The sequence below is a fragment of the Oryctolagus cuniculus genome, chromosome 10, assembly GCF_051225735.1.
Source record: "Oryctolagus cuniculus isolate XC-2025 breed Fujian yellow rabbit chromosome 10, ASM5122573v1, whole genome shotgun sequence".
NCBI lineage: Eukaryota > Metazoa > Chordata > Mammalia > Lagomorpha > Leporidae > Oryctolagus > Oryctolagus cuniculus.
This window is the reverse complement of record NC_142876.1, coordinates 101,827,651-101,849,369: the sequence shown is the minus strand read 5'-3', so window position 1 is coordinate 101,849,369 and position 21,719 is coordinate 101,827,651. Positions and strand designations below refer to the sequence as shown.

Here is a 21,719-nt window from a genome sequence, read left to right as displayed (position 1 = left end):
GTTAAACAGGAGACCCTCCACGGACTGCCAGCCCTCGCCAACACTGGCCTTCCCCTCACCTTGGTCAGCGCCTCTGAGTGGCCGCCAGGACAGGATGTAGCTGGATGCCCCAGACACCGGGGTCCAGGCCAGAGTCACTGAGTCGATCGACGTGTCCACCACTCGTAGTTCAGTGCTAGGGACACGAGGTGACTCTGAAGGGGCAATCAGAGACCAGGGATCAGAGACATGCGCTCCGGGATGGGTTCATCTTGGTGAAGTGCCATGGGATCACCCAGGGGCAGGGCATGAGGGGCTACAGGAGGAGTCACCCAGAGCCCAGGGTGCAGGGACTCAGGGTGGTCATCAGTGGGGGCGGGAGCACAGACAGCAAGGTGGGCTCACCAGTGCGCGCAGTCACCTCACGGGGAGGGCCCTCTCCACTCGGCCCCAGTACGCTTAGCCATACACGGTACTGTGTTGCTGGCTCCAGCCCATCCAGGTGGTAGCTACTGAGGTCGGGTCCCAGAAGCCGGAACTGTTCCTGGCCACCTGGGGCAGGCAAGAGGTTGGGGGCCAGGAGCAGGTGGGATACTGACCCCGCCTACCTCATTGCACGACTCTAACTGGGTCCCCGCCTGGTTGTCCTTCCACATCCTCGCTAACCCTGCCCACCTCACTGACCCCACTCAACGATCTCAAGGATCCCAACAATCTGGTTAATGGATCCCGCCTACAGGTGGGGATCTCGCAGGCCCTGCCCACCGCCAGTCTCGCCCCCACCCTCCATCCCTAACCCCGCTCTGGGGGTGCCGCTCACCTTCGGGTCGCCAACGCAGACGGAAGCCGTGCGCGCCGGGCACCGACTCCCAGCGCAGCCTCAGCGAGTGCTCCCCGCGCTGCACTACACGAAGAGTCTCCAGGGCTGTGGCAGCCTCAGGTGCTGGAGAGAAGCACGAGGAGATCAAGGAGGCTCTGCTCCCATTGGCCCGGCACCAATCCCAGGCCAACCCTGACACACGCCCCGCCCCCAGCCGGCCCCTCTGCCTATCCTGGGCTTCATTTTTTCCTGTTCTCTCAGACCCCGCCCCCAAAGGCTCACTACCAATCTCTTGGGTCTTTTTCCAAACCTGAGCACAAAACCCGCCCCCAAACTGTCCGAGCCACCAATCCAAGGCTCGCTCCCGCCCAAGCGCCGCCTACGCGTGGTGACGACAACGGAGACAGGTGCGCCCTCTCGGTCCCCGACTAGAGCAGTCACTCGCACAGAGTAGCTGACTCCGCCTTCCAGACCCCGGATCTCTGCGGACTCTGTGTTTCCGGAGAGCATCTGGTGTCTTGTGGGGCCACCTGGCCAGGTGAACAAACAGCCCGTGGTCAGGGGTGGGGGTGGTGGACAGAAAGGCGCAACCCCGGCTAGGGAAGACAAGGCAGGGTCAGGGAGCCATACCTTCACTCCGGCCCCAGGCCAGTCTGTAGGCTGTGGCGCCCGGGACGCCTGCCCAGGTGACCCGCAGAACGTCGCTGGAAGCATTGAGGATCTGCAGCTTGGACACACTGCCCACAGGCTCAGGGGCTGGGGACAGAGGCAAGGCCAGGGCTTAGGTGCTGCTGGATGCCTGGCAGGCATTTTTAAAACATGAGGTCTGAAGGCTAGCTTGAGGCGGTCCAGAGATGGAGGAGGAGGTCAGGTCAGTGGGCGGTGTGGGGCAGCCAGGAGGTCACTGTGGGCTGCCACTTTAGCGTGGCTGGATCCGTGTGGACGGGACAGTGACGGGGTGGGCAGCTGGAGGATAGCACAGCAGGGGCGGAGGAGCACAGCAGGGGCAGGAGTAGCTGGCTGGGCTCCACTCACCGGTCCTCACGACCACAGAGGCGGGGGCCCCATCCACGCCCGCCACGTGGGCCCTCACATGCACTGTGTACTCGGTGTCTGGCCGCAGCCCGTCCAGCTCAGCCACCGCGGCCTCCCCCGACACCAACTGCGATCTCTCTGGGTCTGGGAGAGGGGATGGAGGCAGCTCCAGAGCCAGCCAGACTGTCCCCCCAGTGGCCCACCTGAGCCCCCCCCCCCAATTCCCAGCCCCTGTTGCAGCCAGACCTGACCCCATGACCCTTCCAAAGCCCTAGTCCCCACCATGGTCTGAGTGCCAGGACACCCTGTATCCTGTGGCGCCGGGAACCCTGGTCCAGGCAATGGTGACAGATGAGCTGCCAGCCTGAGTCACATGAACTGTTCTCACTGGGCCCAGTGGGTCTGCAGGGAAAAAGGCAACAAAGAATGTGACAGCGGAGGTGGGCGGGGGGTGTCCCAGGGCAGAGGCAGTGGGGACCATGTGATTAGGGAAGGCTGCGGGAAGCTTGGAGAAGGCAGGGATCTGAGAAAGGAGGCAGTGAATGGGTGGGAGTGGGTTGGGAAGCAGGGGTTTGGGCAGAAGGGTATCAGACCCTGAATGACAACAGGGCCTGGCAGAGAAGGGGTGGGGACCCGATGCAGGTACCAGGAGGCTGTCAAAGGGTCTGGCAAGGGAGGACGCGCCAGTCCAAGAGGAGAGGTAGAGCCAGCAAGAAGGATGGTGGGGGGTCTGAGTGACGTGGTGGTGACAATCCAAGGACATGGAGGGTGTGGTGGGTGTGGCTCGGGAACCTCAAGAAGGGAAGGGCTTGAGAGGAGGCGGTGAGCATCCGAATGAGGGGCTGGAGTCTGGGGGAAGCAGGGGTCTCTGAGAGGGAGGCATGGGAGGCAGAAAGCCAAGAGGCAGCGTCAGGGCCTGACCGGTTCGAGCCACGATGACCACAGGGGGGCCCTCGTCTCTGCCTCGAAGCGCCGACACAGCCACCTGGTACGAGGTGCCGGGCTGCAGTCCCGTGATGTCTGCGGCCGTGGAGTCCGGGGGCAATGTCTGGGTGGACTCGGGACCTGAAATCAGAGGGCCACGTTCTCAGGGCTGCTGCCTGGCCCCCTGGCCCCCAGGCCCCTGGCCCCAGGCCCAGGTAGCTCCCCCAGCAACCCTCCCACTCCCCACACTCACCGCTGCCTGTCCTCCAGCTGATCCGAAATCCACTGGCTCCGGGAACAGGTCCCCAGGTCACCCTCACTCGCGTCATATCTGATGCCGCGACTCGCAGCCCTGGGACGGCCAGTGGGGTTTCTGGCTCTGAGAGTTCAAGACAGAGGTCAGGGGTCAGAACCAGGACTGTGGTGGGTCGGGCAGCAGTCCCCCGCTAGCCCCTTGCGGTACTCACCACGGCGGACAGTGAGGACGCTGGCACTGCCGTCACGGGTGCCCACTCGAGCAGACACCCGCACCGTGTAGCTAAGTCCAGCCCGAACGTCATCCAGGTCGAAGGCCACCTGGCTCCCAGGAAGCACCAGGGACCGCTCAACCCCTAGGAGAGAAGAGAGGCGGGCAGGTAGGGGTCAGGAAGAGAGAGGCACGTGGGCTGACAGCGGTCACTGTCAGAATGTGAGAGCAAGCGGTGCGGACGCGGGAGGGAGTGGCCAGTGATGGGCAGCCACACGGGGTCAGAAGCCAGTGATGGAGGGGACGCTGGATGGCAGCGGCCAGGAGAGCCGATGGACACTGATGTGGGATGACGGAGGTCAGTGTGGACGGCGTCATGGACAGGGTAGGAGCAGGGCAGAGGACTGAGCCAGTGGTGCAGAGGGGTGGATGCCAGAGACAGGGAGTGGAGACAGAGCCAGGCGGGGGGACAGGGTGTATGTGGGGGGTGGGGGGCAGAGGACCCTGTGATGGTGCTGGGCTCAGTGCCAGCTTGGGAGGGGGATGGACAGGAGCCAGGGAGGAGGCTGCGGTTTAGACGCTGCGGCCTGGCACGCTCGCGTGTGAGGCTTTGCTGGCTGCCACCAACTCACCCTGGGTGCTGCGCACGGTGACTCGGTACTCAGTGGCGCCCGGGACTGGGCTCCAGGACACTCGCACTCGCTGCCCGGGCAGCTCGGTGGCTTGTAGGTCCGTCACAGGGCCCACAGGCCGCTCCGGCCCTGCTGGAGAGCGCAGCATGAGGGGCAGCTGGCACCCCGGGAGCCACCCCACTCACCGGCCAGGCACGCAGAACCCTCACCCGTGGGGACCACGGTGGCAGGAGTGGCCACCTCGCGGCCTTCCAGCAAGGTGTAGAGTGTGAGGCGGTACTCGGTGCCTGGCTGCAGCCCATCCAGCTGGTGGCGGGTCACATCCGGGGCCAGAACCACCCTCTGCGGCGGCTCCAGGCCTGCAAGATGACCTGGTCAGGCCAGCTGAGGCCAGCCCCTGCCCCTCGCTTGCCCGCCCCTGCCCCTGCACTGACCGCTCTCACGCCGCCACTCCAGACGGTAGCCACGGGCCTCAGGCACCAAGTTCCAGGAAAGGAGGATGGATGTGGGGCCCAGGATGACCGGGCGTAGGATCTGCTCAACGGAGGGGCCTGCCCAGGGGACGTGGGATGTCAGAGGCCTCTGGGCCTGGCCCTGTCTGCCCTCCCCTGCCAGAGGAAAGCGCCCAGCCCCCTCACCAGTGCGGGCGGTCAGGGAGGCGGCGGGCCCCACGTTCCGGCCGAACAGGGTGCTCACGGTCACCTCATAGTCGGTGCCAGGCTGCAGGCCACGCAGCAGCACGGACTCCTGCCTGGGGCCCAGCTCCTGCTGCTGGGGGGCTCCACCTGAAGGGGGGGGGCAAGGGGCGTGTGGGACTCATGGACGTGTGGCTTTACAGTCTTGTCGGGGCGCAGAGCCTGGCCTCAGCCCACGCCTCTCACTCACCACTGAGGACCCGCCAGGTCACGCGGTAGCCAGTGGCGCCCGGCACGCTCCGCCAGGCCACCAGGAGGCTGTGCGCTGTGGTGTTCTGGATGGTCAGCTCTGGCCCCTCCAGGGCAGCTGGGGAAGATCCCACCGGGGATGAGTGGAGTCAGCAGTGGAGAGGGGAATGGGGGCGTGGTTAGGTACATGGGGTGAGGGGGGTGGCAGAATTACTCACTGGTCCGAGCCGTCCCACTCACGGACTCCCCAATGCTGTTGGCATAGAGGGCAACCACGGTCACTTGGTACTCGGTCAGTGGCCGGAGGCCCTGCAGCCACGTGCTGGTCTCACCAGCTGGGACGTTCACCTGCCCAGGGTCAGAGGTCACCTCACCTTGCCCAGCTAGGTCCCCAGCCACCCACCTGTGGCTTGTGCCGTCCTCACCTCCCGCAGCTCGCTGGGCCGTGGCTGTCCCAGCCCTGTCAGAGGAGTATACTGGATCTTGTAGCCGGTCACAGGGCCGCTGGCTGCCGTCCACTGTACTCTTAGAGACTGACTGCCTGGCTCAGACAGCACCAGGTCCCGAGGACCCAAAGTCGAGTCATCGGCTGTGGATGCGCGGGGGGTGGGGGGAAACCAGGCGATCAGGCAGGAAGAGCAGGGGTCAGCATTTAGGGTGCAGAGCTGGGGTCAGAGGTCAGGGCCAGGGCACCGGGAACTCACGGGGGAGGGTCACGGGAATGCCACCAGCAGTCGTGCACACCCGCCGGGAGACGAGGGGCAGCAGGGTCCTCAAGATGCTGAAGTCGTTGACGAAGAAGAAGAAATCCCCGGTGGGCTGGGAGGCGACTCGCTTCAGCTCCTCAGGGTCGGCGTTCTTGATCCCTGGGGTTAGCCTGGTTAGGGCTCCGCTTCCCATGCACCCTCAGAATGCTCCCACCCCCGGCCCAGCTCGGACTCACCCACAGCGAACAGCTTGACTCCCTGCCCCTTCAGCCTCTGGGCCGCTGCGTCCACCTGGTCCTGGGACTTCCCATCTGTGATGAGGATGCAGACCTGGGGCAGGTGCAGGGCTCAGGTCAGGGCTGCAGCAGCAGACACTTCATTTGGGGTCACTTGGGGAGGCACAGTGGGGTCAGGGATCACCTTGGGGATGCCAGGACGGGTCAGCTGGGGCAGGAAGATGTGGTCGGCCACGTGGCGGATCGCAGCCCCTGTGCGAGTGTTGCCGCCCTTGTAGCTGAGCTCACGGATGGCACGGATGACCTCGCCCCCCGAGGCCAGTGTGTCCAGGCCAAACTCTGTCCTGTTGGGGGCAGGGGTGCTCTCAAGCCAGGGGCCAGGACCTCTTCTGGCCCTGGCCTCTGGAAGCCCATGGGGTGTGGGCTATGGGCAGCAGGCCATCTGGAGGCTCCTCTTGGTCCTTTCAATTGCCCCCACTTCTGCAGACGCTGGGGTTACCAAACTCCCCAGGTGCTCCTTCATGCACTGCCTATGGGGGTGTGCTTGGGCTAACCTGGGGTCCTTGGGGTTCACAGCCTAGGGGGACAGGATGTCTGGTTAGTTAGAGGAGCAAGGGTGCAGCTGGAGGAGGGTGTACGTTGGCCAGAAAGGAGCCCTTGTGGTGCGTAGGAAGACTGAAGGGTTAGGGGGCTTGGATGTGGGGAGTCCGGCAGGTGTGGCATCTGGGCACTTGGGGCTCCTCAATCTGCAGATCAGAGCCCAGCCTCCCGGCCTTGGCAGGGCAGGCCCGGCGGAGAGTTTGTCTGGGGGCAGGAAGGCTCTACCTAGTGAATGCCTATCTCTGTCTCCAGCGAGGTCCTGGCTAGGGGTCGCGGGGTTCCCCAAAGCCTGTCTCTGGCCTGGAAATTCCTGGGAAGGGGTCTTAGTGGGCTCTCTGCGCCCCCAGCTGCCAGTGCCGCCACTCACCGCGGATCGTCGCTGTACTGCACCGCTGCGAAGCGCACGCCCTGCGCGCTGGCTGCCCCGGAGAAAGGCAGCACCAATCCTTCGAGGAAGCCCCGCACTTCGCGGAAGTTGCTGCGGCCGATGGAAGAGGAGCCGTCGAGGAGGAAAACGATGTCCGCGGCGTAAAGGCGCGTGCAGGTCACTGGAGGGGGTGCAAGGTCACAACCTCCCCCGGGCCCGCGGCTCTCCTTGCGCCGCGGCCCCCTGGGACTGAGGGTAGGGTAGCGAGAGGGCCTCGTCTGCAGATGCAAACCGGGCCTGAGAGCCTGCGGGGGAGGTGCGGGGGGTGCAGAGTGGACGTCCCCTGCCGAGGGCTGGGGGCGCAGGAGAGGACCTGGGACCGAGGTCAGCCTCAGGGGCCGGCGCGGGGTAGCACAGGAAAGGGGACCCGGCCCTCTTGGAGGGAGCCAGAATTCGGGTGCGAACGGGGTAAGAGGAAGCTCAGTGCCGAGTCGCGGAGGGCTCCGGAAAGCCAGCCAGAGTTAGGAGGACTCCCCGGGGTGCCGGGTATGAAGGCTCACGGAGCTGTGGGTGCCAGAGTGCAGTGCCCCGAGCAGGGTCCTTATAGAAGCGCCCACCTTGCTCTCTGGACTGGGCCCGCACTCGGGGCGCCCCCGCCAGGATTCCAACGCAGAGCGTGGCCACCAGGAGCCGCAGCCTCATCCTGGGTGAGAGGGTCAGCAGGACCCCCAGTTCTGTCCTTGCGCCCTGCGGCCTTGGCGGGCGCGAGGCTGGCGCCCCCCTAACCCCAGCCCTGGTCTTGCCTGCGCGTCCGCCGGCTCCCGCCGCTGCTGCTGCCGCCGCCACTGCCGAAGTCCTGCAGGCACGGCGGAGAAAAGTCCCTAATCCCGGGGGCGGAGCGGCGGGCGGAACCCGGGCGGCCCGCCCTCACCCACCTCCCCACTGATGCCATGACGCGCTGAAGTGCAAGCACCCCCGCGGCTTCTGGGACAGATGCTGAGGGCGCCCTCAACCCCACCGAGGCTCACAGGTCTTGGTTGCCTCAGGTCGATGCGTAAGCAGCGCAGCGTCTGCTGGGGGCTGGCATGAGGACTGGTTCGTGAGGAACCAAGGGACAGCAACCCTGTGGTAGGGGGAAACTGCAGCTGGAGATGATTCAGCCCCAGCCTGGGGGTGCCCAGACAAGCCCTCGGGCCCTGCGTCACCTGTGATTCAGCCACCCCTGTCTGTCTGGTGGGCCTCCTGGACAGGGGGAGCAGCCCCCCAAGCCAATCCCAGGGAAAGGAAGGCCCCACTGGTGGATCCAAGAAATCCACCCTTCCTCTGGACCAGGAAGCCAGGAGCGGAGAGAACCTGTGCTGTGCTTATGTGAGCTGTGCATCCCAGGGCCCCGCCACGCCCTACCGTGCCAAGCAGATGTGGTCCAGCTGTGCCTGCAGGCAGGGGGCCTGTCCATATGTGGAGGTTGGGACCACCCACGGAGACAGCTCATCTCTCTGGAATCCAGCCTTCCTGCCCACACCGCGGCTGGGGGGCCTGTCCCTCTCCGGTCAGGTCCCCTCTACCTTCATGTCCTCATTCTGGCTCACAGGAATCCCCTCCAGTCCAGTCTACTCCCCTTGGAGACCCCTCCTCGACACCGTCTTGGGCCCTCCCCCTCCCCCACCTGCAGCTTCCTTCTCCATACTCCTGTGCCTCACTCCTCCCCTGGGGACTGCCTCCTGGGACTTGGAGTCTTCCCAGCACGTCCCCTCAGGCCAGGGCCACAGTCCTGAGCAGTCATGTTCGTTTGTCTCCTCATTTGGTGGCTGACCCCACGGCAGACACCCCTGCGTGGGCCCGGCCCACTTTCCTGCCGGTGCTGGGCAGCCCAGGAAGCACATTCCCACCTCGCCACTGGGCCTCTTCCAATGGGCCTGACAGTACAGCCACCCTCCCAGGGCCTTGCAGGCTGAGTGGGGGCTATGGGGACAGCACTGCTATTGTAACTGTCACCAAGACTCCTGCAGGGCCTGAGGGCTCACTGGTCTGGCCAGAGTTGGGGACAGTGAGGACTGTCCACACTGCCTGCTTTCCTATTGCCCAAGAAGGTGGGAATTGCCCCTTGTCACTGACCACTTCCTCACTTCTCCTGGGACACAGTACAGGGACCCTGCAGGGTCCAGAACCTCTTTCCAAGGTCAGGGTCTCCTCAGCCACGTCCCAGGATACCCCCTCCCCAGAAGGTGGGCTCCAGGTGCAGGCAGCAGAGAACCAGAACTGCGCGCACCCCACAGGCAGCTCTTGGCCCTGAGACCCACGACTCCTGCTGCACAGCAAAGGGTGGTGAGACCAGGGCAGAGCTGGCCAGTCTGGACATGGGGGCCAGCCTTTAGGGAAGCGGGAGGCCTGGCTGGAAGGGCGGGTTTGGGCAAACCTCATCAGAACGGAGGGGCCCTGAAACCGAGCAGGCACTGCTGTGAGGTCACTCGGTGCTGGGAGAGGCTGCTGGGAAGATAGCCCGTCCTGGCTCTTGAGCAAGGGTGTGGCCCTCCAGGGTCCCCAGGTCCAGCCTCCTGGCAGGCACAGCCCCAGAAACCAGTGCCTACCTGCACTCCCTCCCTCGCAGCTTCGATCTCTCCTCACCTTCCCTGGACATCCCCTTCCGTGGCTCCTGTCCCCAGCTGGGCCAGCCAGGCCCTTATAGAGGTCTCAGCCCACACGCCCCACTGCACCCCGTCAACTCCTCCTGCACACCTTGGCTACAGCATGGCAGGCTCTCCTCCTCCAACCTCGTCCCCTGGCCCAGCTGGGGACACTGTTCTGCTGTGTCCTCTACAGCCTGTCCTGCCCCTGCCCTGCCACAGCAGGAGGGCTGCGGAAGCTCACCAGGGAGCCCTCATCCTAAACCTCAGCTTGACCACGTCATTCCTCTTCCTGGTGTCATCTCCAACAGGCCTTCAGGGTGAAGGTCACATTCCCTAGCTCATGGCATCGCGTTCTAGACACCACTTGAGAGCCCACATCCCACACTGCAACATCTGGGTCTGAGTTCTAGCTGTTCCCAAATTCAGCTTCTTGCTGCAGTGCACCCTGGGAGGCAGCAGGTCGCAGCTCAGGTACCCAGGTCCCTGGCACCCACGTGGAGACCTGCATTGGGTTCCCAGGACCCAGCTTTGACCTGGTCCAGGTCCAACTTTAAAATAATAAAAATCTCAAATTCTCTGACGTGGTTAGCCAGGCCCACAGGGCCAGATCACTCTCAACGGCTCTGGCTTCCATGTGTCCAGCACATCCGTGGCCTTTCAGGGCCAAGCACAGGTTTCGAAGGGGAATCAAGCTCCATCCTAGGACAATCAACTTGGTGCTTGTTGCCCAGCCTTGGTGCTGCAGCTCTGAGCACCCAGGGCTGAACCATGAAGGCGCTGCCATGCCCAGCTGCCTCTCTCTGGCCAATTAAGTAGGAGGATCTGCCAAGTGCCCAGTCTTAGAAAAGGCATTTGGTGTCTTAAGTGACAACTCCAAGAGCCAAGCAGGAGTGGAGAAAAGGCACTGGGGTGGGCGGGCTAAGAGTGATACAAGGCTACTTTCCAGGCTAGGATGGGGGTTACTAGGGGACTTCTGAATAGTTTGACCCCTGCTCTTGACTGCGTCAGCAACTTCCTCAAAAGAGAATTGGGCTCCTCACTTCCATCACCCCTTCTGGGCTCAGCTGGGGGTGGGGAGGTCAGAGTGGAGCTACCTGTGCCCACCTGCTTTTGGACCAGGGCCCAAGGGCAGCAGAAGCACTAGACAAGTGGGAGCTCCACCAGGATCTGGCTGCCTTGGGAGATGGGGAGGGGATCGTGGGGCCAACAGCTCAAGACTTGTCTGGGACAGATCCAGTCCAGGGAGGGGGCTTGGGCCCCACTGAGCTCAGGGCTATTCTTGGAGCCTGAGTCAGTGGCAAATCAAGGCACAGGATTCTTGCCCTGCTTGTCCAGGCAGCACTTAGAAACCAAATGGGAACACTATGCCCCAGGCTAGCCTCCTCCCAGAATCCAGAGTAAACACAGGCAGCCGCTTCCTCAGGGCCAGCCCTCGGCCCCTCCAGATCCAGAGATCACCCAAGGGAGACCGCATAGGATCCTCAGGGAGGGGTTTCCCATCTGACCCCCACCCCCGGGTTCCCAGGCTGGGGCCCCTACCAGCACAAAGGCTGGATCTGCAGTTCCCATGGGTTCCTCCAGCCCACTCCTGGATAGGTCAGTTAAGGAACGTCCCCCACAGGGTTGAGTGGAAACATCTGGGCTCAGTTCCCCGGGAGCATCAAAGGCTTCCGGTCTCTGGGGCAGCCCCCACGCCTGCCCCTGGCTGAGGACACATCAGCCTGTGGAAAGGCAGAAGGATCCAGGGGACGCAGAACTGGGGCGATGTTCTTCCTCCCCCATCCACGCCCAGTGGTCCTCACGCCACTGCTAGAGGACAGAACACACAGTTCTCAATACAAGACTTTATTGGTGGAATCTGCAGCACGGGTCTGAGGAGCCGGAGTGGTAGGTGTGGGGGGGACCATGAGCCCCAGCCCCACCCCCTCGTCTAGAAGCGCAGCCAGAACATGCCGCTGCGGATCCGGTTGTAGTCTGGGAGCTGCTCAATGGGGCCTGTGGGGATAGGGTGGGGCGTCAGGGTGGGGCATCTGGCCTGCACAGGGACACCTGGCTCTGTGCCGCAGCCAGCTCGGAGCTGCTGCCCAGAGAGCACAAGACAGGCTTTGAATGGAAGGAGGGAGAAGAACATTCCCCAGGGTGCTGAGCTTGTCCCTTCACGCTCTGGCTCTTGGAGCCCCACCCTACACAGAGGTGCCCGTTACCTGGCGGGTGTGGGGTATTGATGGAGGCACCTTGGCAGGCAGTCAGGGAGCTGCTGGGACAGGTTTTCTGAGCAAGAACTCCTGGCAGCCAGGCTGCCGGAGAGAGCCTCCCAGGGGGCCCCAACCTGCTTCTCAGGGTAGGCTGGGGCATGGGGGGGGGGGGCAGGGTGGAAGGGGCGGCCAAGACAATGGCCGAAGAAAAGGACAATAGCAGATCTTCCAGGCCACTCACCCAGTCCAGCCACTGCTGGACACTGGTCATAGAAGTACTTGGAGCAGACCTCACGAACCGTGTGGGCATCCACCTCCTGCAGGGCAAAGTGGGGGGGGGGGGCCATTGACCGACAGACACCCGGGCACCACCCAGCCAGTCTCAACACCATCCAGCTGACCATCTCCCACACATGCCATGGAGCTCCTCCCCAGAGCGGACAAGGCGGCAGGGCTTTCCCCGCTGTATTCTTCCATGCCCCCACCACCTCAGCCATCAGTGTTTCTACGCTGCCCACTGTGGGCGACAGCTGCTGGCACAACAGGGACACCTACAGGAGTGGTATCTACTCCACTAGGCCCTAGCTCCTCACGCCAGGCTAAGACTCCAGAACCTTCCCCAGGGGCCTGTGTTACCGCTATCCGGCTTTCCCACTCGGCCAGGGGGATGCGGCGACCATAGGTCAGGAGGCTTCGTCCAATGTCCTCACACACAGGAGTGGTACCTTCGAGGAGGGGGAAGGCTCAGAGGGAGGTCTGCCCAGTCCACCTGGACCCACAGATACAAAGCCCTGTGCCGTGTCAGGCTGCCCTTGCCCTCAACCCAGGTCACAACCCTCTCTCCTGGCCGAGGGCTGCTGACCTGGGTCAGCCCCTTGGTGGTGGGTGGCAGGCCACGGGTGAGGAAAGGTGACCGCAGCGACACTCCACCCCTCCCCTCCAGAGCCACAGGACTCACCATCCAGATGCGACACCAGGGCATTCCGGAGGATATTTTTGCCCCGGGTCACCTCACTCTCCGTGGCACTGGTGCACAGGCGCATCCTAAAGTGGGGGGCAGTCACTCTCAGAGGTGGCGTGCTGGCGATCCACCCGCCCGCCAGTACCAGCCTGGCCCTCACCATTGGCCTTGCAAGAAGAACAGCATGTCGTCGATGTTCATGCGGTCGCACACAAAGTGTGCGCCCAGCAACCCGGTCTCCGCGTAGCAGATGTTGAAGGTCTGGAAGCTCTGACACAGTTTGTTGGCCACGGCGACTGAAGCCAGCGGGCTGGACAGGTGCTTTCAGGGACAGGGGTGGTCAGCACGGATCTGTGACACTCAGAAGCCCACAGTCCCAGCACCCTCTCTTTCTCGAAGGCAGGTTCCACACCTGTCCCAGACACTCACCTTGCCACCGCCATAAGTGCAGTCATAGTGACCGATAATGGCGTTGCCCACCTGCAGGGCCACGTTGTCAGGGTTGGCCCACCCAGGGCCCTCTACTGCAATGGCCACATGGGCCAAAGGCAGGGCGTCATCACGGTGGCGGATCTGAAACAGTACACGGGAAGGCTGAGGGACGGCCACACGGCCTGGGTGAAGAGAAGTGTGCACATGCGTGTGAGGCAGCAGCCACAGGACTCCTTGCCAGCTCCTGAGCCACATCTGGAGCCACCAGGACAACCACACGAGGGTCCTCCCAGAGGCCCCCAGCCAGGAGCAGCACCCATGCCCGGCAGGCGCGCACCTCGCTGCCCGTGAAGCGGCACGGAGTCAGAGTGGGCACAGCGTCCTCTGTGTACGTCCCAGAGATGCTGCCCAAGTGCTTCTGGGCCAGGTCAAGCAGCTGCTGGTGCTCCACCCCTGCGGAGAGACGGCCAAGGTCTGAGGCACGAGGGGGGCATCACAGGCGGGGACCCCCGTGTCCTGCTCGGTGGGAGACAGCAGAAGGAAGACACGACAGTGGGACAGGGTAAGGGAAGAGGATCCTCCACAGACAGACCCCGCCTCACAGACAAGGCAACACCACAGGGCCAGACAGCTGCAGGGGCTCCTCAGCACCTGGGAGGCAGCAGAAGACGGCCCAGTGCTTGGGCCCCTGCCACCCACACAGGAGACCCGGATGGCAGCTCCTGGCTTCTGTCTGGCCCAGCTCTGGCCATCTGGGGAGTGAACCAGCAGATGGAAGATCTGTTTTTCAAATTACTTAATGAATTTTATTTTTTTATTTTTTGCTTTTTTAAAGATTTATTTTATTTATTTGAAAGACAGAGTTACAGAGAGAGGTAGAGACTGAGAGGTCTTCCATTCGCTGGTTCACTCCCCAGATGGCCACAATGGCCAGAGCTGCGCCGATCTGACCAGGAGCCAGGAGCTTCCTCCGGGTCTCCCACGCGTGTGCAGAGGCCCAGGGACTTGGGCCATCTTCTATTGCTTTCACAGGCCATAGCAGAGAGCTGGATCGGAAGAAGAGCAGCTGGGACTCGAACCAGTGCTCATATGGGATACGGGCGCTTCAGGCCAGCCACAGCGCCGGCCCCTAATTTTAACACACACACACACACACAGAATTCACTCCCGCTTCTCCCCCATTCCTGCCCGTTCCCACTCTCCCTAGTCCATCCACTATGCTCTGCCCACACGCAGCCGCACAGCAAGCTTTAAAGCACATCAGAGACAGGCCTTCGGCCCAGCAGTTACCAGTGCCTGCATCCCACATCAGAGCGCCTGCCAAAGAAGATCCCTGGAGACAGTGCTGAGGGCTCAAGGGGTCCACATGGGAGACCAGGACTGCATTCCTGACTCCACCCCAAGTCCACAGCAGGGAGCTGTTGCCAGAATTTGGGGAGTGAGGCAGCAGATGGGTGCCTTCTCTGCCTACCACTCCACAATAACCTCACCCCCGCTACATACACACACACACACACACACACACACACAATCAGACCACTGCCTGCCCTCTGCTCAGGTCCTTCCCTCCTTCCTTAACACCGACCATCCATTAGGCCTTGTTGAGACAACAAATTTAAAGTGCTGTCTCTCCCCAACCTCTGACTTAAGAGTCCCCATTAAAATCTCCCCTACTGGGGCCAGTGCTGTGGCATAGCAGGTAAGGCCACCGCCTGCAGTACTGGCATCCCATATGGGCACCAGTTCAAGTCCCGGCTGCTCCACTTCCAGTCCAGCTCTCTGCTATGGCCTGGGAAAGCAGTAGAAGATGGCCCAAGTGCTTGGGGCCCTGCAACCATGTGGGAGACCTGGAAGAAGCTCCAAGCTCCTAATCGGCACAGCTCTGGCCATTGCAACCATTTGGGGAATGAACCAGAGGATGAAAAACCTCTCTCTCTCTCTGCCTCTCTGTAACTCTGCCTTTCAAATAAATAAATCTTTAAAACCTCCCCTACCAGTCTGTGCTTCCCTCTCAAGGTGCTTCCCCGGTGATGATCAAGCGGGCATCATCAAACAGCCCATGTGTGGCTCACCCAAGGGCAAGGCCACAGGAACCAGCCCCAAAGCACAGGCTCCCCAGCAGCCTGGGAACCATACAGCACCAGGCGGTGCTCAGAGGGCCTGGGGCCCGGGGAGGGCCAGCAGCCACTGAGGCAGGCGTCCCTGGGTGGCCATCCCCAGTGGTGGCTGCAGGGCAGAATCCAACCCCACCTCCGAGAGCACAGGAGGAAGGTCCCTCCCCTAAAGGACAGGGCAGGAGCAGGGTCCCCTGGAGTGGAAGGTCCCCCAGGGTGAGACCCAGGAGACCCGGGCTCTGAAATGAGGCCAGGGTCCACACGCCCAGAGCTTCAGTGAGCCCCTCAACTCACCGCCAGCTGCTGCCAGCACCATGCGAGGGGCCTTGTAATGCTGGCTGAGGTACTCAGTCAGGTCGGCACGAGACAGCTTCCTGCCAAGATGAGCGGCAATGGGTCAACTGCTCTCCCAAACTACAACGAACAGACTGAGGACAAGTCACAACAGCACAGTCCTCAGCAGGAATACACCCAGGGGTCCGTGAACAGATAAGGAAAATGGCACTCATACAGGACTCATTATTCAGCCGTAAAAAAGAAGGCAAATCTGTCACTTGCAGAAACACGGATGGAACTGGAGGGATGTTTTGTTACCAAGTCAGGCACAGAAAGCCAAGTCCTGGATGCTTTCACAGAGGTGGAGGACAGAACAGGGGTTATGAGAGCCTGAGGGGGTGAAAGGGGGGAGGAAATGGAGAGAGAGAGGACGGGGTACAGCTGGACAGGAGGAATGACATCTCATGTTCTTTACCTAGCAACTACTGTGCATTTCAGATCACCAGAGAGGATTTTACTGTTCCAAACACGGAGAGATGATGACCGTCTGAGGGGATCGGGATGCAACTGCCTGGATTGTTCCACACCACCCCCGGGCTGCGAGGTCGCACTGTGCCCCCTAAGTCCCTCTGTGAGGACACACACACCCTGAACAAAGCCCGGGATTCAGGTGAACACCACACAGTCATTAAACAAAGGCCCACAGGGACCACACAGGAAGAGAAGCCACCTGCGGCCGTGTGAAGGAGGAGCACACGGAGGCGCGTCCACGCCCAGCCACCGCTCACCTGACATTCTCACTGGGCCCCTCCACAGCCTGGGCCAGAGGCGTGCCCTGGAAGGCCGTGGCGTGCAGGTAGTTGAAGACCACGTCGCGCATGGACCCGTCGTTCTCCTGCATCTCCTGCAGGATCACGTCGCGCCCCTTCTCCACCTGGGAGTCCTCCAGGCTGCAGTTCTGAACGATGTCACCCAGGAGCTCCACCACTGCACACAAGGAGGACACGCTCAGGCGCCAGGGGGGCCTGGGGACCAGTGATGCTGGGAACGCCCCGGCTGCGCTGCTGCGGGGCCAGACCCTCGGTCATGGGCTCCCGGGAGCCCGTCCTCTGCTCCCACCCCTCCTCTGGCTGTCACCTTTCGGCAGGTCCTTGGAGAGTGCCTTGATGTAGTAGGCCGTGTGCTCCCGGGTGCTGTAGGCATTAAGATGGGCCCCCATGTTCTCCACCTCCTTCTCCAGAGCACTGCCAGGCCGATTTTTTGTTCCCTGGAACCACACATCAAAAAGAATACTCAGGAGCCATGAGGGCACCCAGGAACCCTGTTCTCATAGGTTAAAGTCCTGGCAGAACCACTGCTCTACACGTACCGCCAGAGCAGAACTCTGAAAATGCAGAACTGGGCGTGGAGACAGCCAGGACGGAAGGGCCCGGCCACAGCCAAGGCTGCCTCAGGCCCAGCCTTACCGTACTCTCCCTTCCTTCCTGAGGGCATGGTCAGATGAGCCCCCACCTGTGTTCCTGTGACAGCACCCATTCCTCCACTCTGCGTGTCTGGGCTAATGGCCTCCTCTGCTGCTTGTATGCATTTAAGGAGCAACACTTGCTACCGCATAACGTGCACACACACTGAAATCCGTGCATGAGGCTGGCGCGTGGGCGCTGGATTAAGTCACTGCCTGTGATGCTGGCATCCTGCACCAGAGTGCCAGTTCAGGTCCCAGCTGCGCCACTCTGACACAGCTTCCTGCTAATGTGCCAGGAAAGCAGTGGAAGGTGGCCCACATCCCTGGGTCCCTACCACCCACGTGGGAGATCCAGACGGATCCTGGCTCAGAATAAGCCCAATCTGGCTGTTGCAGCCGCTGAGGAATGAAGCAGCTCACTATCTTTCATAAATAGTACATCTTTTAAAAAAATAACAAGGGGCTTGTGCTGTGGCATAGCAGGTAAAGCCACCACCTGCAGGGCTGGCATCCCATATGGGCACTGGTTTGAGTTCCGGCTGCTCCACTTCCGATCCCTGCTATGGCCTTGGAAAGGAGTAGAGTTTGGCCCAAAGTCCTTGGGCTCCTGCACTCATGACGGGGACTTGGAGGAAGCTCCTGGCTCCTGGCTTCAGATCAGCACAGCTCCTGCTGTTGCAGCCATTTGGGGAGTGAACCAGCAGATGGAAGACTTTCTCTTTGCCTTTCAAATAAATAAAATAATTCTTTAAAAACAGTAAGTAGTAACTTTTTAAAAATCTGCACACACGGGGCCAGCTGGCACTGTGGTGCAGCAGGTAAAGCCACTGCTTGCAGCACCGACATCCTATATGGGCGCTGGTTCAAGTCCTGGCTGCTCCACTTCCAATCCAGCTCCCTGTTAATGTGGCTGGGAAAGCAATGGAAGACGATCCTGGAAGATGACCCAAGCGCTTGGGCCCCTGCCCCCATGTGGAAGATCCGGAAGAAGTTCTTATCTCCTGGCTTTGCCCTGGCCCAGCCCCAGCCCCAGCGGCCATTTAGGGAGTGAACCAGCAGATGGAAGATCTGTCTCTTCTCCCTCTGTGTAATTCTTTCAAATAAATAGATAAGTAAAAATCTTAGAAAGACAGACAGACAGACAGACCCGTCTGCACAGAGCGGCATTTAGCCTGGCAGCTAAGACGTAGTTGGGACAGGAATACCTGGGTTCAAGCCCTGGCTCTACTCCCTAATGCACACCTGGGAGAGAGCAGGTGATGGCTGAAAGGGCTGGGTCCCTGTCCCCGTGTGGAGACCTGCATTTCATTCCCAGCTCCTGCCTGGTCCAGCCCCAGCCACCGTGGGCATCTGGAGAGGGAGCCACTGAGTAACATCTCTATCTGTCTCTATCTCTGTCTCTTAAATAAGAAAAAAACAAAAACACCTTTCTTTGTACATTCATCTATGATGCGGAAATTGGCTGGGCCACCCGATCTGGTGCCAACCCCTGCCCATCCCACACGCCCTCCTCCATTTTCTTATTCATGTAAAAAACAAGGGTCTCGGGCTGGCGCTGTGGCTCATTGGGTTAATCCTCCGCCTGCAGCGCCGGCATCCCATATGGGTGCCGGTTCTAGTCCCGGCTGCTCCTCTTCCAGTCCAGCTCTCTGCTGTGGCCCAGGAGGGTAGTGGAGGATGGCCCAAGTGCTTGGACCCCTGCACCCACATGGGAGACCAGGAAGTAGCACCTGGCTCCTGGCTTCAGATTGGCACAGTGCCAGCCGTAGCAGCCATTTGGGGTGTGAACCAACGGAAGGAGGACCTTTCTCTCTGTTGCTCTGTGTCTATAACTCTGCCTGTCAAATAAATTTTAAAAAGTGCCTCTACGGCCAGCAGGTGCAGACACTCTGCCGTAAGCAGGTGTGCACGCCCATGTGCGGGTTTGCTCCCATGCAGGTGTGCAGCTCCCTGTGTTTCCCAAAGTCCACCTGCTTTCACATAGCACAGCCCTGGCCTTAGTGCAAAGTGGGGCTCCTGTGCTCCAGGGACCTCGTGCAGGGACTCACAGAGAGGCTCCTCCGAGGGCAAAGCAGAGACTGGAGTAGTCAGGAGCCTAAGTTTGCTGACCTCCCCTCAGGAGGGACAACAGGGAGGCCTGAGCCCAGGGAAGACACAGACCTGGAGCGCCTCACCTTGAAAGCCAGATGCTCCACGAAGTAGCCTGCCCCATTGTTCTTCTCAGTCTCGTACCGGCTGCCAACATCAATCCACACGCCCACCTGGACAAGAAGCCACCAACAAAGGTGACAAACCACCCCGGCCCCCAGCCATCCGCCACCCTGAGTGACTGAGCATAGGCCCCGGGCAGGGAGAGCTGTCCTGCCCAGAGCCCTGTGCCTGGAGGTAAGCAGTGCCCATGGCACAGGGCCCCGGACAGTGACACTGCCCCATTTCCCAGGTGGAGATCAACAACACCCTGGGATGTTTCTAACTGCTCACGTTTACCTGGTCCCACCCCCGCAACAAACTGTCCAGCTGATTCTGAGTTTTCAGAGTATACCATCTGCAAACAGCAGTAACTATTCCCTCTCTTCTATATAGCATATCCTACCTTCGCTCCAGTGACGGCACTGTATGTGTTACTAAGCACAGCAGCCTTCCAACAACACTGAAAAACTTCCTGATCAGACCTGGACACCCATCACGCCCAAATGTCTCCTTGGCACCCAATGAGACAATCTTAACTTTCTTAAGTCTGCTGGTATGCTGGGACACACACCAGACACCCCACCAGGCCACAGCGCTCTCATCATCTCATTAATGCTTTGCCCATGGCTGACTTAATTTTTTCACTGTACTTTGCTAAGAGATGTTGCTGTCCACGCCGCGTGTCATAAAGTCACAGATGGACATGTGTTTCACATGCAAGATGCATTTACAATCCAGAGGACCCTTTCGGTATAGTCACCAGCATTTCTCTGGAGTTGGCGGGGCACGGTGGTGCTCCTTACCAAACAGGGCATCAGAGCCCGTGAGAGCCGGCACTGCCTAGAGCCTTCCTCACAGGGCCTGGGTCGGCTCACACAGGCGCCCCACGACGAGGAAGCGGCCCCCACCTTCTCCTTACATCCCAGGACACAGTCCGTTCCCGGAAAACCGACAGAATCCGCCAGTGAAAGCATTAGGTCCCGGAGCTGGGGCAGGGGCACGAAGGAGGGGAGAGGGCAGGCTTCCTGGCTGGGGCTCGTCCCACTTAGTAGTCACACGGCTGGTCAAGACTTCTATGCTTCGCCCGGCGCCGCGGCTCACTAGGCTAATCCTCCGCCTTGCGGCGCCGGCACACCGGGTTCTAGTCCTGGTCGGGGCACCGGATTCTGTCCCGGTTGCCCCTCTTCCAGGCCAGCTCTCTGCTGTGGCCCGGGAGTGCAGTGGAGGGCCCTGCACCCCATGGGAGACCAGGAGAAGCAGGAGAAGCGCTTGGCTCCTGCCATTGGATCAGCGCGGGATGCCGGCCACAGCGCGCCGGCCGTGGCGGCCATTGGAGGATGAACCAACAGCAAAAGGAAGACCTTTCTCTCTGTCTCTCTCTCTCACTGTCCACTCTGCCTGTCAAAAAAAAAAAAAAAAAAAAAAGACTTCTATGCTTCGATCAATTCCAAGGATTTGCTGTGCTTTGTTTTGGAAAATCGCGCACTCGTCTCACTGTCATCCTCAAGTGCATTTTCTCTGCAAGTGCGTGCCTGGCCTAGCCTGGCGATCAGGACGCGGGGCTGGGAAGCTGACAACCGCGGCCCCCTGCAAGGCACCCACGGCCTCTGAATTCCACCTTCCGCAGCCAAGATGGAGCCGCGACTTCTATCACTCGGCCGCTTAGCCATCAGCTGGCAAAGAACCTGGCCTCCTGCTCGGCAGACACCGTGTGCGGAACGGTGTCGACCACGGTGGGGTCGGGGAGGGGGACAGGCTACAGCGAGCGAGCCACGCCACAACCAGAGGGCGTGTGCCCAAGGTCACGCCTCGACCACGGTAGAGACGGCGGGTCCAACCCGGAGGCGCCCCCGCACTCACCGTGCAGGTCGGCTGCGAAGACTGCTCCGAGGCCACGCGCAGCCCGTTGTCCAGCAGGCTCACCTGCGTCTCGGGCACGCTCTGGAGGGCCTGCGCGAAGGTTGCGGTTCCGCGCAAGGCAGGCGCTCTCAACAGGGCTGGCTGCAAGAAGGGAGGGCAAAGAACGAGGGCTGGCTCGAGGGGCTCTCTCCAGCTCGACCCCACGGAAGCCCCAGCGAAGCAGGCACCCCTGCCCTCGGCCGTGACCTTCCCACCGCCCTGACCCCGCCTACTCCCCACCTCCACCTGCCACCGCTAACAGCCCATTCCCCGTCCGCGTCCCCAAGCCCAGAACTCCGCAACCCCGCGCTCTCGCCTCTGCCTCACCGAGCGGCCTGTGCGCAGCAGCGCTTGGGCCCCGGCGCCTGCCGCCCGGCAAACCACGGACGCCGCCATCTTCTAGTTCCCGTCAGTGAGCAGCTGCGCTGCGCATGCGCATAGTGGACGCCGGGGGCGCGTCCAAGGCGCAGGCGCAGCACCTCGGACTCGGCGCTCGGCCGCCCCCTGGTGGAAGCCGGCGCGGCGGGCGCCCTCCACCGGGAGCGGTCGCTGGGTCCGTCGGCTTGCGCGCAGGTTCCTGGGAAATTCCCTGGCTGCCCATCTTCCAGCGCAGAGGAGCCCGCGGTCCTGCCCATCGCTCGCGTTCACGCGTGGGAGGCAGAGCGTCCGGTGCTTCCCGCCACCTAGGGCGTCCCCTGCGGGCTTGGAGACCTTCCATCCGCTGGTTCACTCCACAAATGGCCCCAGCAGCCACGGCTGGGCCAGGCTGGAGCCGGGAGCCAGGAGCTTCTTCCAAGTCTCCCACGTGGGTGGCAAAGTCCCACGTACCTGAGCCGGCTTCTGCTGCCCTCCGGGGTGCCCATGAGCCGGAATGCCGGACTGAAAGCAGAGGCAGGACTTGGGCATTTCA

The 21,719-nt window shown here is 61.7% G+C and overlaps 2 protein-coding genes across 3 annotated transcripts in view; both read right to left on the bottom strand.

The window, feature by feature from the left end:
* Positions 1–7,732, bottom strand: part of COL7A1 (collagen type VII alpha 1 chain) — a 29,848-nt gene extending 22,116 nt beyond the window's left edge. The window contains exons 1-23 of one of the 2 annotated variants that reach the window (XM_089306314.1): positions 7,586–7,732; positions 7,268–7,506; positions 6,651–6,831; positions 5,868–6,027; positions 5,684–5,777; positions 5,445–5,606; positions 5,166–5,329; positions 4,959–5,088; positions 4,742–4,858; positions 4,495–4,641; positions 4,291–4,407; positions 4,066–4,215; positions 3,857–3,988; positions 3,226–3,369; positions 3,012–3,137; positions 2,756–2,899; positions 2,117–2,236; positions 1,835–1,978; positions 1,430–1,555; positions 1,183–1,329; positions 800–922; positions 385–531; positions 60–194 (exon numbers count right to left, since the gene is read on the bottom strand). In XM_089306314.1, the coding sequence (XP_089162440.1) occupies positions 60–194; positions 385–531; positions 800–922; positions 1,183–1,329; positions 1,430–1,555; positions 1,835–1,978; positions 2,117–2,236; positions 2,756–2,899; positions 3,012–3,137; positions 3,226–3,369; positions 3,857–3,988; positions 4,066–4,215; positions 4,291–4,407; positions 4,495–4,641; positions 4,742–4,858; positions 4,959–5,088; positions 5,166–5,329; positions 5,445–5,606; positions 5,684–5,777; positions 5,868–6,027; positions 6,651–6,831; positions 7,268–7,506; positions 7,586–7,602 (3,166 nt within the window). In that variant the 5' untranslated portion in view covers positions 7,603–7,732. The remainder of the gene's footprint in view (positions 1–59; positions 195–384; positions 532–799; positions 923–1,182; positions 1,330–1,429; positions 1,556–1,834; positions 1,979–2,116; positions 2,237–2,755; positions 2,900–3,011; positions 3,138–3,225; positions 3,370–3,856; positions 3,989–4,065; positions 4,216–4,290; positions 4,408–4,494; positions 4,642–4,741; positions 4,859–4,958; positions 5,089–5,165; positions 5,330–5,444; positions 5,607–5,683; positions 5,778–5,867; positions 6,028–6,650; positions 6,832–7,267; positions 7,507–7,585) is intronic. The other variant, XM_089306315.1, reaches the window with a different exon arrangement.
* A 3,374-nt stretch (positions 7,733–11,106) lies between these two features.
* Positions 11,107–21,223, bottom strand: UQCRC1 (ubiquinol-cytochrome c reductase core protein 1). The gene is made up of 13 exons (XM_002713384.6): positions 21,137–21,223; positions 20,771–20,911; positions 18,895–18,981; positions 16,393–16,522; positions 16,044–16,242; positions 15,274–15,353; positions 13,203–13,318; positions 12,863–13,006; positions 12,594–12,754; positions 12,431–12,516; positions 12,109–12,197; positions 11,714–11,789; positions 11,107–11,272 (listed from the first exon to the last, which is right to left on the bottom strand). Exons 1-13 carry the CDS (start codon positions 21,203–21,205, stop codon positions 11,208–11,210), a joined length of 1,443 nt encoding a protein of 480 aa, XP_002713430.1. The 5' UTR covers positions 21,206–21,223; the 3' UTR covers positions 11,107–11,207.
* Between the last annotated feature and the right edge of the window lie 496 nt (positions 21,224–21,719).

What these genes read in the sequence shown, in the direction of transcription:
- UQCRC1 (XM_002713384.6), bottom strand. Translation starts at nt 21,205, where the DNA reads ATGGCGGCGTCCGTGGTTTGCCGGGCGGCAGGCGCCGGGGCCCAAGCG. An exon ending in CTTCGCAGCCGACCTGCACG is followed by an intron (nt 18,982 to 20,770) that starts GTGAGTGCGGGG and finishes CTTCTTGTCCAG; the next exon opens with GTGGGCGTGTGGATTGATGT. An exon ending in TTCTTCTTGCAAGGCCAATG is followed by an intron (nt 12,517 to 12,593) that starts GTGAGGGCCAGG and finishes CCCCCACTTTAG; the next exon opens with GATGCGCCTGTGCACCAGTG.